Here is a 17,100-nt window from a genome sequence, read left to right on the forward strand (position 1 = left end):
AATTAGAACTGAATTTTTCACTGGCCTGCCTCCTGGGCTCACTGGGTTAATTATGTCAAAGCATAATTACACTGCCCCTAGGAGACATAATGACATACCCCGCTGAGCAGGGCCCTGCTAATGATGGCGTAAAACTGACAGCAAAAAGTCTTGCAGCTCTGCATGCAGCTGCTTACCTCTATTATCCATACATCTCTCTGCATTTAAATAAACAAATATTATCAGTTGCACTCTGCATTAAAAAGCAAAGTACTTAAAATAACTGCAAATTGATTAGTTTGTTGACGTGTGTTTCTGCGAGCTTTTCTCTTGTGCCTAGCTTTGATGTGGCACTTCCCTCCATCAGCTTCCTATTATGTGGCCGTCTTTGCCGCCTCTTTCCAGCCTTGTGCCCACGTCGCTCTCCCTGAGCTGCTTGTGCAGGCATTGAACTTCCTCGTGGTTGCCATGGTCTTGCCCAGTGAAGGGTTGTGGGTTGTAGCCATTTGCTTTCGTGAGTAGAAGCAGAACCATCACTCCATTTACCCCATTGACAAGCTGGAGAAAGTTTGTGGATCAGTGTCGTTTGATGTCATCAGAAGATTCTTTCCATTTTCCTATCTTGAGAATCATTAATGGAAAACTCCTTCAAATTGTATGGTGGATAATTGGCCTTACAGGAGTTGAACACAGCTTCTACTGAGACTGAGATTATCATTAGATTTCAAGTTGTTGGTAATATAAGTCGGTGCTGTGAACTCTAATGGACCACAGCTTTCAATGAGCCTGGGGTGCTGGCACACATTGTTTGTGTAAAATGAATGGACAGCACATTCTACAGTCTGCATGTGACACTGGACTCCATGGTTCTTATCATAGCATTGAAAACCTCCTACTGCCCTCCCTTGGCTAAGAGGTGAGGATTTCCTGTCACAAACTATCTTCTGGATGGGGCACTTTACTGGCCAGGTAGCTCCACCATGAGGTCTGAAGGAGATGGTTGCAGGATGGGCTTCTCCAGGATTAGGAAGTGTGATTACAGACTGCAGTGAAAGCTCTAGCTCCAGTTCACAGAAGCTTTCTCGGCAGAGTTGTGCCACAGCAAGTAATGGCCTGAATACACCTGGGATTGTCTGATCTCAGAAGCTAAGCAGGCTCAGGGCCGGTCTGTACTTGGAGGGAGACCACCTAGGAACACAGTGGTGCTACAGGTTTCTGTGAGACACAGACACTGGACACAGTGGCGCCTTCCGGTAGACGAAAGTTAAAGGATTTCACGCATGTTACATGGTAAATGTGGTATTACGTGACAAGAATGGAGCCTATAATATTGCAACAGCATTAGCAAAGTGGAGGGGAGCCCAGTCTACCATGATTAAGCCATCCCACTGTGATTTTTGTTTATTATTATTATTATTATTCATGGAGCCACCAACCTGCTCACCTTCTGGCACCTCAATGGCTTTCTACCAGGCACTATTCTGGACGATGATCAAATGCCTTTCACATGCTTGACAATTTTCCAGAAGCTTCACATCACCCAATGAAAAGCCGGTGGGCACCCGAGTGACTGCAGGTGCTGAAATCAGGAACAAAGATAAAAGCAATCCGGAGGAGCTCGACAATCGAACAGCATCAGTGGGAGAAAAAGAGTGGTCAACCTCTTTCTGCCCGTCCTGCTGAGTTCCTCCAGCAGTTTGGGTTTTGTTTTGGTTGGTCTGTAGCTCGGCCTCCACCTTAAAGCTCATGCTCTGTCCCCCTACTGATGCATCATGGCTGCAGTGTTTCTAGCACCAAGCTGCGTCACCAATTTGCTAATGTGAACGTGCCTTGTTCAACAGCACCTCCCCAGCGCCTGACCTTTTCAACTTCGAGGGACAGGACGGCAAGTGGACGGCGGTCATTTGGAAGTTTACCGCTGCTGTTCTCTCTGTTGTTGGAACGCCTGACCTATTTAAATCTTATCCACCACCACAAGCACTGTCATTATCACTGCCTACAAGGGCACCTGGGGAGTATAAAAAAAATGCTGGTCCTGCAAGTGAGAGAGAAGTGGCTTCAAGGTCACCCAAGTAATCTTGCCAAGAATTGCTTAATTTGTGCAATAAAAAAAGTGAAAATGTTAAACAGATTTCATATATGACAACTCAATTATGGAAAATCTGGTTTTGGAATTTTAGCCTACAGTAGGTAGCACTCGGTTTGAAATTAAATTTCAAGTTTGGAGCAACACAAGCTAATTCTTGAGTTTACTTTTAACATTGGAGTAGTTATTTGAAAAGATTTTAATAAAAAGTGCAGATTACTGGAGTATGGGTTTGCATGTGTTGGTCCCTGACTATCCAATTAGTCTTTCTGTCTGGTAATTAACCCAAGTAGGTGGAGCACAAATATGAATAACGAACAATGAACCAATCAGTGCGGCTGTCCATGTTCTTCCCATCAATACAAACTAAAAGGCAAAACCCTTTACTATGAGATGGGAAAAAAAAGCAGAAAAATGTAACAGTTTTTTTTTAATGTAACATGTCTGTTTATATCAGACCCAAACCCGAGCTCCAGATGCACACCTCTGACACGATCAGGAAACCCACATCCTGGTTCTGATACCCGGTACCCCTTCAACCCGTCTCCAGCACCCTGGCGTGAGTCCCTGACCGCAGCTGCCCGTAACCTGTGTGGGTTCTTCACCTCGAATCGCCCGCAGCCTGCCACCTGCATGTTCTTCAGCCTCTGTGCACCACTGGTCCGCCACCGTGGTTACCGTCCCGTGGGTCATCTCCTCTGCTTTTCTTCTCAAACGGGATGGGGGGGGGGTGGTGTTCTATCCGGATACTGGTGCCCTGCGTCAGTCCTCAGTCCTCTGCTTCCCCACTTCATCTGCTATTGCTCCAAGTTGAGAATCTTGTATGCTTTGTTAAACTGTGTTTAAAATCCTCTTGTACAAAGTTTGACTGAAGTATAGCTAAAGCTCTATTTGGCTTTTGACTGCACTTTGTCTTGTATGGTCTCTAACCTTCTGATCTATGTGGCATTCTGTCAATCAAGACTATAATTTAACTGAGACTTTGATTAGAAAATCTATTTGACAGCACAGAGGATCTCTGATGGTATATTTTCACTGGATATACCATAATAGTTTTTCATTTTGTCTCTGGATCTGAATAATCAATAGAAAATGTGTAAGTCCTCAGATTTGATGCCTCAGTAGAATTTTTATTTTCTGTTCCCGGGGGAACATATGTCGATGTGCAAATAGACACTCAAGTGTGCTTGTACATGGATTCTGCTCCCGGCTCTTGCACATCATTAAAAATGCGGCTTAAAAACAGCCAAGGCTGTTGGTCTCTTCAGTGCATTTTGATAAAGTTAACAGTAAAGATCCATTCAATCAATGTTAAATAATATTTAAATTAAAATGTTTCAATTAATTTATTTATCACCCAAAAAAACTAAACTCAAACTATGTTCTCAATCATACCTATTTTCAATTATCCCCTAAAAACTCTTAAAATAGGAGGAATCATCAGAGCTGAGCTAGATGGTGCAGGTTGCCCTTAGGAAGACTTTGATGACTCCCACTGTGTGTTGGTGTTGGATGGTTCAGCATCAATTAGAAATTGATTCACTTAGTGCAAAGTTCAGTGAGACTCGTTGGTGGCCATAAAATGGGAGGGTTTTTAACTTACTCATTTATGAAAGATGGATCTGGCTGGAAATATCAGTGTTCATTGACCTTCCCTGCATTGGACAGAAGAGGCATTTCACCTGTGCTTCAGTGCGTGGGCATGGAGATTGTGTACAAGCCAGACTGGAAAGGATGGTGGGTTTCCTTCCCTAAACTAAATTGCCATGACAGATTGGGCTTTCAATTGCTTTCAATAATTTCATGGTTAGCATTGCCAAGAACAGAGTTTGTTTTTCTTAAATTCCATAATTACTACAAACTCCTCAGCTTCCTTAGAAGAACATAATTTAATTGTCTACGGCCAATCTAGCAACTTAACCGTGACTCTACAGTGATCGTTACCCCACACCATCCACTACCTTGGGTTCTCTGAATGTGGTAAACAGGTTTTTTTTTCCAGATTGTAATTATACTGCCTTTTGACAATAAACGTTATTTAGTTAAGGGCTCTGCCTAAATTGTAATTTTTTGCGGATCTCACATAATGTACTCTAAATCCACTCCTCCTTCTGGAATCTGTGATCTTCATCTCAGCCACTCCTGGGGTTCTGTGCCCCAGACTTGCCTATTTTTGCAGCAGACAAAGCCAATCATGAATCAGAGCAGGGTACTGCTTTATATTGAAGGATTTGAAAAAGAAATGACTAATCTGAAACCTTCATAGACTCAATATTATGTGTGAAATCTGTCTCCGAGATCAGTGTCAGGGCATCCTTCAAGAGGGTGAACCCTAGCAAGCCATCAGTCCCTGATGGCATACCTGGCAGGGTACTGAAAATCTGTGCCAATCAACTAGCAGGAGGGTTCATGGACATCTTCAATCTCTCTCTGCTGCAGATGGGAGATTCCCACCTGCTTCAAAAGGGCAACAATCATACCCAACAAACATCTGCCCAAGATGAGCAGAATGAGCTGCCTCAATGACTGTCACCAGAAACGTTCACCTCTACTGTAATGAAATGCTTTGACAGGATGGTCATGGCCAGAATTAACTTGTACCTGAATAAAGACCTGGACCCACTGCAATTTGCCTACCACCACAATGGCTCCACAGCAGATACAATCTCACTGGCTCTCCACTAGCCCTGGATCACTTAGACAACTCAGCATGTACATCAGGCAGATTTTCAACGATTACAGCTCTGCTTTCAACACCATCATCCCCTCAGTACGGGTCAGCGAGCTCCAAAACCTGGGCCTCTGCAACTGGAACCTTACCTTCCTCACCAGAAGACCACAATCAGTGCAAATCAATAACTATGTCTTCTCCTCACTGACAATCAACATAGGCGCACTTTAAGGATGCGTGCTTAGCCCATTGCCTTACTGATCTCTACATCCGTGACAGTGTGGCTAGGGATTCAAATGCTCTCTAAATTTGCCAATGACACCATGGTCATCAGCAGTATGGCAATGAGGAAGAGAACAGGAGTGAATAGATCAGCTCGTTGAGCAGTGTCACAGAAACAACCTTGCACTCAGCGTTATTAAAATTAAGGAGCTGATTGTGGACTTCAGGAAGCCCTTTTGAAGGGGTCAGTAGTGGAAAGGTTAAAGAACTTCAAATTTCTGGGTGTCAACATCTCTGAAGATCTATCCTGGAGACATCATGTTGATGCAATCATGAAGAAGGCTCGCCAGCGGCTATACTTTGTGAGGAGTTTGAAGAGATTTGGTATGTCACCGAAGATTTTTGGTAATTTCTACAGGAGAGCATTCTGACTGATTTAAAGGTGCCAATGTACAGGACAGGAAAAAGCTACAAAGAGTTCTAAACCAGGCCAGCGCCATTTTTGACATCAGTCTTCACTCCTTTAAGGACAAGAGGTGGTGTCTTAAGGAAACAGCCTCTATCCTCAAGGACCCTCATCACCCAGGCCATGCCCTCTTCACACTGCTACCATCAGGAAGGAGGTACAGTGAGTAGAGGGAGGGGTTCAGCCCGGTTGGGGGGTGGTGGAGGGTCAGAAAAAAAAACAAAAAAGGAGGTGCAGGAGCCTGAAGATCAGCACCCAACGGTATAAAAACAGCTTCTTCCCCTCCGCCATCGGATTTTTGAACGGACAGTGAACCACGGACACGACCTCACTTTTTCTCTTCTTTTGCACCAATTTATTTATTTTTTAAAATGTATTTTAAACCAACCTTGGCGCCTGTAATTCCGCTGCAAAACAACGAATTTCGCGACACGTCAATGACAATAAATTCAGATTCTAACTGGCTTTAAAGATTAACTAAAGGTGTTTATGCAAAGTCAGCTGTTACCCACGAGGAATAAATACACTTACTAACTTTTGCAAATTACTGCAATGAATAAAAGTAAATTTACTGTAATTTTATTTGCCTGGTTCACAGGCGTTTATTTCCAATCGTCCCACAACTTGGGTAGGGACTTGATTATAGTTTTCTTAACCATTGACTCTGAATCCTTGAGTCCGAGTTTCCACAAAGCTCTGCAAACAAGCACTCCCAATAATTTAACATGCTTAGCAGCGTTAACCATGAGGTTTGTCACAAGAAAAGGAAGATGCTTAGCTCCTCGGGAAGTGAATTGCATCTAAAACTGCTGCCACATTCCTCGTGAACTTTCGGGGATAAGGTCCCTGAGTTGAATTGTCACCTGCTCGAAAGATCTTTGCCCGCGCAGGCTGTCCTTGACAATTTGACACCAGCCATGCATTTCCCAGGTTTGGAAAGATTGGCCCCCACCACAATTTCACAATGAGAAACAGGATGTTATAGTTGTCAGCTATTTTTTTTAATGTGTTTATTTAACCCTTAAGGTGGGAAAACTTTCAACAGTATTTCCTTGCCCCTGACTTGTGATTAGGCCCCTTGCCCTATTATATATTCCTCAAGTTGCTCTTTATCCTGACCTGGAAACTCGTGACCTTCATCATCACTGGATCTAAATCCTGGAAGACTCACCTAAACATGATTACAGGATGTCTTTCACCAAAACAACTGCAGTGGTTCACGAAGGCTCTCTGCCAGCAGTGCTTCATGGGAACATTGGGCTGGATCGTAACTGCTGGCCTTGCTACTTGGTACCCACTTCCCACAAATGAAGTTGCGTCAAAAGCAACTTAAATGATTGCCTTGGATTCATTGGCCAATGGTTCGAACAGGAGGCCGTGCGGCTGCAGAGGCTGCGTGGGCGCTGGAGGTGAATCCATGGACACTCAGGGTCTCCGAAGGGACTCTCTTTTGCTTCTCTTTTTGCTACTGTCAGGGGCGCCGGGCAATGCTCTTGGCGACTCTTTGCCTTAGAGCAGACAAACATCAAAGTATCTTGTGTACAATTACATTTTAAATGTATTATTATGTGACAACAAAAGGAACATTTGATCCTCTGATTAAGTTTTGCTTTAGGGGCCTGGTGCACCTAAGTGGATCGAAAAGGTATTTCACTATTCAAATAATTATTTAAAAGCTATTGCCGTACTCTGAAGATACATTTAGGTACCTAGATGAAATATTGAAGCTTCCAATCCAGTGAGATGGATGAAGTAGAAAACCCTTTTATCAGAAAGGACTAGTTAATAACATAACAGTTGAAAAGCTGGCTGACATTTATTAAAATAAGCATTCTTTCAAATCCCAACCATTTTGTCTTACTCTTATCGAAGACTGACCCTTTTGAAATCTCTTTTTAAAACTATCTAAGTATTGGTATAATACTTATTCTCAGTTTGCTCCATAAAGACCTTTCGGTAATAACTCTTTCCAGACCCTGTCCCTTCTCTCGAAGCAGCTCGAATCCATGAGGAGAGGCTGCTCCAGCTTCAAGGCAATGAACCGGAGAATCACGTAGAGAGGGAGATCTTCAAACACTGCAAGAAGCAATCCGATCTTCTCAGCTGTGAAGGTAAATGGTAAACTTCGAACGAAAGACAAACTAGTTACATGAAACTTCTCAGTTAATGAACTTACTGCACAATTTGCCCTGATTACGTGGTTTCTGTATTTTGAAAAACTCTTGGAGATGGATCCTCAATTTATTTTTTTTTAGACATGCAGCACGGTAACAGGCAGTTTTGGCCCACGAGTCCATGCCACCCAATTTACACCCCATTAACCTACACCCCTGGTACGCTTTGAACGGTGGGAGGAAACCGGAGCCCCCGGAGAAAACCAAAGCAGACACAGGGAGAACATACAAATTCCTTACAGACAGCGTGGGATTTGAACCCTGGTCTGGTCCTGATCGCTGGCGCTGTAAAGGCGTTGTGCTAACTGCTGTATGATGTGGAAGTCGCAGTTTTTTAATGCATTGATCATTGCCTACAGTTGCTTAAATCTTCAAAAGAGGGATGCTGTTGTGAAAGGTCAGGTAGCCAGTTCACAGCCACGTGTGAAAATTCACCCCGTATGTTGTAAAGGAGGTTCTGCGCTGATTGTGGTGAAATCTCCTGAAGCTCAGAGATTTTCCAGGGCTCCTATATAGCCAAGGGTTCAGAGGATACTGTGATCTGTTTTCTCATAATTGTATATCACTGTGACCCCCAAGCTGGAAGTTCAAACTTGCAGGTAGGACCGGATTCACACACACTCTGATAAAGGTTGTTGGCTGACATTCGTATTCATACAGCCACAGAGGCTTAGTGTCATGCGGCATAGAAAGAGCCCCTTCCGTCCGAGTTGTCCATGCCGATCAAATCGACCCAAGCTAGTCCCATTTCCCTGTGTTTAGCCCATCCATGTATTTGATAAATGTACCCTCCTCTACAGCATTCTCAGTTGAAATGTGAGATGATGTAACAGCTAGGAACCAGTGAGAAGGAACGTGTGGGCATAACTGAGCTCAACTACCTTCATCTTGTACAGTTAGTGACAGAAGTGCTGATGAGTGGTGTTATGGACCCAGAGGACCCCAAAACCCAGCAGCAATAGAAATTCACTAGGACAAATGGTTACTTAAACAAAAGTTGCTTTTAATTTTCTTTAAATATAAAAATAGGATCAGACTTCAACTTATTACTATTAACCTAACTTAACCCCCTTCTCATTCTAAGAGCATGTGTATGTAATGTGTATATGTTCAGGAAAGGTCTTTGCTTTAATAGTCCAATCATTCACTTCTCCAAGTTCATTGGTATCAGGCAATTCTTATATTGTGCACAGAATTTAACATTTATGAATTTTTACCAGTCTTTGGTACTTTAAGGTCATTGGATACTGCTCAGGAAGGTTCTTGTTGGTTTCAGAGAGAGATTTGTTGCTCATTGGACACACTCAAACTGATTTCCTCCAATCAGCCACTTCAGTGTCTTGCTGAAGAAATTTGCCCATCATGAGTTTTACAAATTATAACCTCTTCTTCCAGGTCGCCATCGAGTTCCTCTTGTTTCCCTTGTTTCAGGAGAAACATTCTACCCAGCCATTTCCTCTTGTAAGGACCACAAGGGTTTTTCAACAGGCTGAACTCAGAACCCATCTTCAAAATGGGGTTTTCAACAGCTTGCCATGTTGCAGCTTCCCAAAAGCTACTGCAGAACTATCAAACTGAATTCTCTTTTTTTCTCTTTCTCTCTTCTAGAGAAATCCTGTTGGTTCTTTCCCCCCTCTCTGCTTGTAAAAAGCAGAACCCCTCCCAAGGCTCCAAATCCAATCAAGATCTTATCAGCACTTGAGCCAGGACTTTGTTCGATTTGCACCTACTACTGAAGTTCCTTCCAAAGCAGTTCCATTGTCTTTTGCAAAGCCAGTGGCACCTGAATGTCTGGCTTCAGCAAAGCTCTTGCATTTTAAAAACATATTTATATATAACATAAAGTATAATATAACCAGTAACAGTGGTCTCTTCAGGTTAGTTCCACATCGTTAACCTACAAGGCACATTGGGCCTGAGTGGCTGAACCCTTTGAGATTTTCATAATTCTCTGGTATTGATCCAGAGGTTACCAGAGTTAAATACAACAACGAGCTTGTGGTTTTTGAATTAAAATCTCTTGACTGGCCAACCCAATGCTGGTACGATGCATGAAGCCAAGATCTTTGTCTCTCAGTGCAGGTGGAAATTTGGCTTCTCAAGGTGCAGGGACTTGTTCAGTGTTGCATTAAACCATGACCTGTCACTTTTCAAACACAAGCCAGTGTTTCAAATGTTTGGAGACCCACGCACATCTCTTTCTCCTCCACAAACCATCACAAATCATTAAAGTTGCAGATCATTCCACTCAGCCCTTTGGTACAGATGGGAAAGATCAATGGCAGGTTGACGATGACTCCCAAGCAGATTCACAAGCACTGGTAATATCTTTTGATCTTCAGGTATACAGCCAATTCTACATCAATTAGAGCAGATTCCTCCTCATTAAATTAAATACTGCAAGGTATCTTATCAAATATTTCATGAAAATGGTGGCACTGCTCCAGATGCTGATGCTGGCAGCTTCATACAGCGACCGTTGAGTCTGTGGCCAAGATGGCGGCGCCTGCGTTCGGCAATGACCACGACTCCGGAGAGCAGCAGACCGGCACAGGGCACCAGGAACGGGAATAACACACCCTGTTGTGAAGGAGAAGCTGAGGAGAAACCTTCCCACAGGGAAGGTAACCATGGCGGCAGACCAGCGAGGGGCTTGGTGTCTGAGGGGCTTGCCCAGGCTATGGGCTCTTGGGAACTTGCAGACGGATGATGTGCGTGGGCCGTGGGCTGATGGAAACTGGCTCATAGGAGCCAGGTGTCTGAGCCAGGATTCGTGAGAGTACTGAGGGCAAGAAGGACTCCAGACACTGAAGGTTCCCCGATCATGCCGGAGATGCGTGCCTGGAGCTCGGGTTGCCGATGAAGAGTCTGTGACTCCCTGTTGCTTCTCTTTCTCTTCCCGTAAGAGGTGCTGGGCAATACTACTGGTGACTCTTTGTCTGCCTAACGGCAGGCAAAAGTTAAAGTATATCATTTACATTACGTTTTTAATGTATTATTGCATGGAAATAAAAGGAACCTTGAAAATCCAATTGGGCATTAACTATGGTGCATTTACATTGTGCCATCTTCAAAATATTCAATCAAGATGGTAAGTCGTGGCCCTCTTTTGCAGAAACTGTATCAAGTGCTCAGCGATTACTCCATGTAAAAGCCTTTTCTTTTGAATTTCTCTTCCGTAATTTAAGCTGTGTCAATGGGCCATAGTTCAGTAGTTTCTTCTTGCCCCTCTCTTTGTAAACGAGAGGCCCGTCCGTCCAGACTGAGAATGAATTGAGCTGATGCTACACGTGAGATGCGGGCAATACCAGTATTCTGTAAGGAGAGCCTTGGTATCCTCATTCTGCTGGCGACCATTGTCAAGGTGAACTGCCTCTAAGGGTTATGAATTAACAGTTCTACCTGTTCAACGTAGTGGCCTTGATTTTTTTAAAATCTTATGGCCAATCTGCTCAATAACCAATGATGTATGGAGTTTGTTCAAAGCTGAGCAGAACCATATCCTGTCTGCTCTGTGGTTTCTCTCTGTGTTAATTCCTGTGAAGCGAGCTGTTTAGTGGTTTTCACTTTAATTAGTAATCATATTGAAATGTCAATTGTAGGTAATTACCATATCAATACATTTATTGTCATAAATGTGCTGAGCTATTAGAGCACTGATTAAACATAGATTCTGCAGCTAATCAGTTATTCAGTGGACAAACATTTTCAGTCCAATGGAAAGATTGCTTTTACCTCACTGGCAATAACATTAAAGCAACGTATAAACACAATCTCAGGAACTTGGATAGAATTTAAAATAAATATTTTGCAGTGTGTGCTGGAAACTGAATTAGTTGATTATTTCAGGGGCTTCGGTCAATTATTTCAGGGGCTATTAAAATTCCACGTGTCGTCACTGATAATCTAAGACCAATCTTCTTTGTTGACGAACAGATTGTCCAACGTGTTTATTGTGATGTATATGAATGCACAACTATTAAATTTACTGACCATCTAGTTTCTGTCCTTATTATGACTAAGCAGCACCAAGCGAATAATAGTGGTCATATTTATGACCTGTGGTTTGTATATTTGACAGCATAAGCTGCCTGTAACCATATTTAGTCCATATCAGCCCTGGAGACTTGGGGGCATTTTGTGTCCGTATCCAGGAAGTCTCTGAAATTTCCCTAGCCCTTGTATATTAAATGTCAATTATTTAATTAATGCAAAATTGCCCTATTTTTTTTTACCAGCTCCAGATACACAAAAAGCAAAACGAGTCTCTGACCACCTAAAGCACCATCTCAAAAAGTCTCAGTTCAGGCCATTGGGACATCTGGGTTTTCTGAATTTCCTACTTGTCGGTACATTTGGACTACCTCTGCAAGCACTCCTCTACCCATTTCCCAACATGTGTGCACGTGCACATACACTTGCGAGAAACGATGGAGAATCTTTGGTTCTACTCCGGTCTTGTGGGTGCTAAGGTGATGAGACCGGTATGGGAACAGCAGACTCTTCCATAGATAGAGTAGTGGATGATCAATGAGGGCAGGGAGGAGGCATGGATCTTCGCTTTGGTTGGGGGGGGGAGTGGTCTGTACCTTTCATTGTCCCTGATCCGCGTCCTCAAGGCTCTCATAATCATCCCTTCATTTTAAGCAATTGTAGGGAGAAAATTCTCGAGGATGTTGCATGTTTTCAAGGAAGCTTTGAGTGCGTAATTGAATCTTTCTCTCTCCACGTGTTGGCAGGTGTAAGCAGAGAGTTTGTAATGGGCATGCGAGAAAAGTAGCTGACCCGGTACAGCCGTGCATGCTACTAGGGCATCCATGCTGAGGATGTGAGGCTGGGAGAAGATATTGATGTTGGGTTCACTCAACTTGCCAGTGGATTTGGAGGATTTTGTAGAGACAGTGTTATCAGCATTCATTACATCCATTCTGTGGGAAATCTGGGTCTTGGAAAGGTACAGGAATTTAGGCTTCACTGCTGCGTGGTAGAATTTTGTCAGCACAATGAATAAAATTTGAATGATCCAAAAAAGAATTAGCAAGATCCCTGTGCAAGATTAACACCCAAAATTCATGAAGTGTTTTTCTGTCTGGTCGACTGAGGATAAAGATTATTTGAAGATGAAGAGTGGGTGCCAAATTCATGGTTGCTGGCTGGCGATTCCCATGTGCAAACCTATAGTGGACTACTGGTATGGGATTCTCGAAAATACCACCTACTCAGTCTCCATCCATGTACACACACACACATGCATGAAGTGACCACCCCCTTCCCCCAAATAAAGTTTTGGTTTTGAAAATCTACTTAATTCAGTATGTTTTTGTGTTTTCAAAACCAAACTTTGAGAGTTGGAGATCAGCAAATATGCGCAGAGCTGCAAATGGACTAAACAAATCCAACTCCAACTTTTCAATTCACTTGTAAACACAGAGATCCTTTTGACTGTTGATTTTCTTTTTTTCAATGCACATTTTGGTGAAGGACTTTTGACACGTAACAATAACTCCACAGCTGTTATTTGAGCAGCTGTATTCAGCACATTCTGTATTTTACTTTGACCTTTTGGGCAGGTTGGGGAGTTTATTTGGAAACTGATCCAACTCCTAAACATAAAATCTAATCAGGGATTTCCCCTGAACCCTCTCCTCAATGCACTTCAGAAATGATGTTCCTGAAAGCAATTCAGCAGCCAGATGGGTGAAACCTGTTGAAACCCCTCCTTCTACTCCATGGGAATTCCCAACAACCGCAACATCCCTGAACAGCAGTTAAGACATCCGGGGCCTTAGCATAACTGTCCTCAAGTTTGGAAGACTGAGGAGACAGCGTAGCTTGTTTCTCTCTTTGAACTGTTCTTGCACTTGCACTTCTCACGTGGCCTATCATGTGTAGGGGCTAAGGCAATAGCAGCAAATGAATTAGATACCTGTCCCCAACCACTGCCCGTCCTGACCCATTGTAGCATCCTCACTGACTTAGTGTTCCTTGCACAGCAACAAGTTGAACCTTTGCTTGAGAGAAAAATGGAGGTTGTCACTGAGAATTTTGGCTACTTGATTGGGAACTAGGAGAATCTGTGAGCTACATTTTGCCACTGAACGTTTGGCCTGGAATGGTGTTTCAACCTGCACTGATGTATGGTTGCAAACTGACATTTGGCAGGTGTAGTCGACTGTAGCATGTGCTGAGTGTTCTTGTCATAGAGAGCAGTCAAATTTCATTGTTAAAAGAATGTGCTTTGAATGGTTAACTCTGTGTCGAATGTTTGACATCCACGCAGCAGGAAGCCAAGCTGACCAGCGTGAGGACCGAACCATCCAGCGCTTGCTCGGAAATTAAAGGCTCCAGGATAGACCAGAAAGCAACAGTGTTGTGTATCAGTGGCCTGGATGTGGTTGACATGCCCACAACCCGACCATTGGACTTTTCCAACGGGCAGCCAGATTTTTTTTTTACAAAAACAGTCAGATTCAGAATCAGGTTTTATTGTCATGAACAAGTCATGAAATTCGATGTTTTACAGCAACGTCATAGTGTAAATCTTCATATTTTAACCAACACAACATTACATTAAAAAACAAAATAATAATAATAGTGCATGAAAAGTCAGGCAGTGTCTGGCTCATTGATTATTCAAAAATCTGATGGCAGCGGGGAAGAAGCTGTCCTTGTGCCGCTGAGTGCTCGTCTTTACCTTTTCCCAATGGTAGCAGAGTGAAGAGGGCATGGCCTAGGTGGTGGGGATCTTTGAGGATAGAGGCTGCTTTTTTAAGACCCTGCCTCCTGTCGATGTCCTCGATGGAGTGAAGTCTGGTGCCTGTGATGTCACAGGTCAAGTTAACAACCCTCTGGAGTTTATTCTTGTCCTAAGAGTTGGTATCTCCATACTAGGCAGTGATGCAACCAACCAGTGATGCAACCAACCAGTGATGCCCTCCACAGTTCACCTGTAAAAGTTTATGAGAGACTTCGGTGACATACCAACCCTCCTCAGACATGTCACAAAGTAGAGCCACTGGTGAGCCTTCTTCGTGATTCCATCAACATGGAGGCTCCAGGACAGATCCTCAGAGATGTTGACACACAGGAAATTGAAGTTCTTGACCCTCTCCACTACTGAGCCCTCGATGAGGACTGGGTCATGTTCCCCTGACTGTTTCCTGCGGTCCACAATCATCTCCTTGGTTTTGCTGATGTTGAGCGCAAGGTTGTTGTTGTTGCACACTCAACAAGCTGATCTATCTCCCTCCTAACACTTCCTCATTGGAGTTTCTGATTCTGCCGACAACTGTGGTGTCATCAGCAAACTTGTAGATGGCATCGGAATTGTGCCTGGCCACACATTCGTGGGAGTATAATGAGTACCTGTGTTGATCAGTGAGGAGGAGAGGTTGTTTCCAATTTGTACTGACTGTGGTCTTCCGATGAGAAAGTTAAGGATCCGGTTGCAGAGCAGTGGGGGAGGGGTGGGTGGGGGGGGAGGGGCGGTTCAGAGGCCTAGAGTTTGTAGCTTCTTGATCAGCCTTGAGGGAATAATTGTATTGAAGGCCAAGCTATAGTGGATGAAGAGCAACCGTATGTATAAATTGCTGTTTGAGGTATGATCCAGAGCTGAGTGGAGAGCAAACGATATTGCATCTGCCGTGGAGCAAATGCAAAATCGTCAAAGGCAATTTTAGCTATTGAACCCCGTACTCCCTAATTACACACTATTAATCAATGAACCTCAATTGTTTTACAAATTCATTTTGACACTGGCCATGATTGAGTCACAGGAGGCTAAAGAACATTTGCAGGACTTCCTTGAGTCAGCAGATTGGGAGGTGTTCAGGACTTGGAATTGGAGTTGGATGAACTATGGATCATTCGGGAGTCTGAGGGGATGGTAGACAGAGTAACAGAGGCACTATCACACTTAGGAGGCAGGAGGAGGGTAGATGGGTGACGGTCAGGAAAGGGAACAAGCAGGTAGTGTAGGGCACCCCTTTGGCCATCCTCCTCAATAACAAGTATACCATTTTTGGTACTGTTCGGGATTGGGATGGGGGGGGGGGGGAATCCTACCACTGACAAGCCATGGAGATCATATCTCTGGCATGGAGTCAGGGTCTGGTCTGTGGCTAACAAGGGAAGGGAGGAGAAGAGCCAAGCTGTAGTGATAGAGGATTCCATAGTTAGGGGGACAGATAAGAAGTTCTATGGAAGAGATCGAGAATCCCGGATGGTTTGTTGCCTCCCTAGTGCCAGTGCTCAAGATATCTCAGATCGAGTTCACAACATTCTCAGGAGGGAGAGTGAACAGCCAGATGTCGTGGTCCATATAGGGACCAATGATGTGGGTAGGAAGGATGAGGAGATCCTGTAAGGAGAGTTCAGGGGGGTTGGGCACTAAGTTAAAGGGTAGTGATCTCAGGATTGCTACCCATATCACATGCTGTTGAAGTTAGAAATAGGAGGATAATGCAGCTTAACATGTGGCTGAAGACATGATGCAAGAGGGAGGGCTTCAGGTTTCTTGATCATTGGGCTCTCATCCAAGGAAGGTGGAACCTGTCCTGATGGGATGGTTTACATCTAAAATCCTTGCAGGGAGGTTTGCTAATACTGCTCCTGTTGATTTAAATTAGATTTGCAGGGAGAGGGAAACCAGGGTGTCAGAGCAGATAGAGGGGTGGAGGAGGGAAAAGATGATGTGAAAATTGCATACGCTGTTAGACATCAATGGGTTGTACGTGGTTGAAATGTTCTCAGGTGCACTGGAAAGGTAGATGAGCTTAGAGCATTGATTGGCACGTGAAATTATGATATTGTGGCCATTAGTGAAACTTGGTTGCAGGAGGGGCAAGATTGGTAGTTCCAGGCTTCTGTTGCTCTAGATGCGATAGAAAATGGGGGATGAAAAGAAGAGGAGTGGAATTGCTTGTCAGGGAAAATATCAGAGCTGTGCTCAAGCAGGACAGACCAGAGGGCTCATCTACTGAGGCTATATGGGTGGAGCTGAGGAACGAGAAAGGTATTATAGACCATCCAATCGTCAACGAGAATTGGAGGAGCAAATCTGTAGAGAGATATTGACTGGGACTCCCATTCTGTAAAAGGGCTGGATGGCTTGGAGTTTGTCAAATGTGTCCAGGAAAGTTTTCTACATCAATATACAGAGGAACAACGAAAGAGAGTGCAATATTGGATCTCCTATTAGAGAACAGAACAGGATAGGTGTAAGGGAACATTTTGGGTTCCAGTGATCATAATGCCATTAGTTTCAAGTTAATTATAGAGAAGGTTAGGTCTGGACCTCGGGTTGATATACTCAATTGGAGAAAGGCCAAGTTTGAGGAAATGACAAAGGTTCTAGGATATGTGGATTGGGATAAATTGTTTTTGGGCAAAGATGTACAATGTAAGTGAAGAACCTTCAAAGGTGAAATTTTGAGAGTATAGAGCCTCTATGTTCCAGTCAAGATCAAAGGCAAGGTTAGAAGGCATAAGGATCATTGGTTTT

At 43.7% G+C, this 17,100-nt stretch overlaps 1 protein-coding gene across 6 annotated transcripts in view; it reads left to right on the plus strand.

The window, feature by feature from the left end:
- Positions 1–17,100, plus strand: part of cux2b (cut-like homeobox 2b) — a 392,464-nt gene that overhangs the window by 251,510 nt on the left and 123,854 nt on the right. For 5 of the 6 annotated variants that reach the window (XR_011356280.1, XR_011356281.1, XR_011356284.1 and 2 more), the window contains exon 6: positions 7,398–7,535. The exons of the other annotated variant lie outside the window; for it this stretch is intronic. Coding sequence is in view for 1 of the 5 variants with exons in the window: in XM_069933362.1 (XP_069789463.1) it covers positions 7,398–7,535 (138 nt within the window). In the remaining 4 variants the exon portion in view is untranslated. The remainder of the gene's footprint in view (positions 1–7,397; positions 7,536–17,100) is intronic. 6 annotated transcript variants of the gene reach the window in all.

Source organism: Narcine bancroftii, chromosome 4 (genome assembly GCF_036971445.1).
Source record: "Narcine bancroftii isolate sNarBan1 chromosome 4, sNarBan1.hap1, whole genome shotgun sequence".
Taxonomy (NCBI): domain Eukaryota; kingdom Metazoa; phylum Chordata; class Chondrichthyes; order Torpediniformes; family Narcinidae; genus Narcine; species Narcine bancroftii.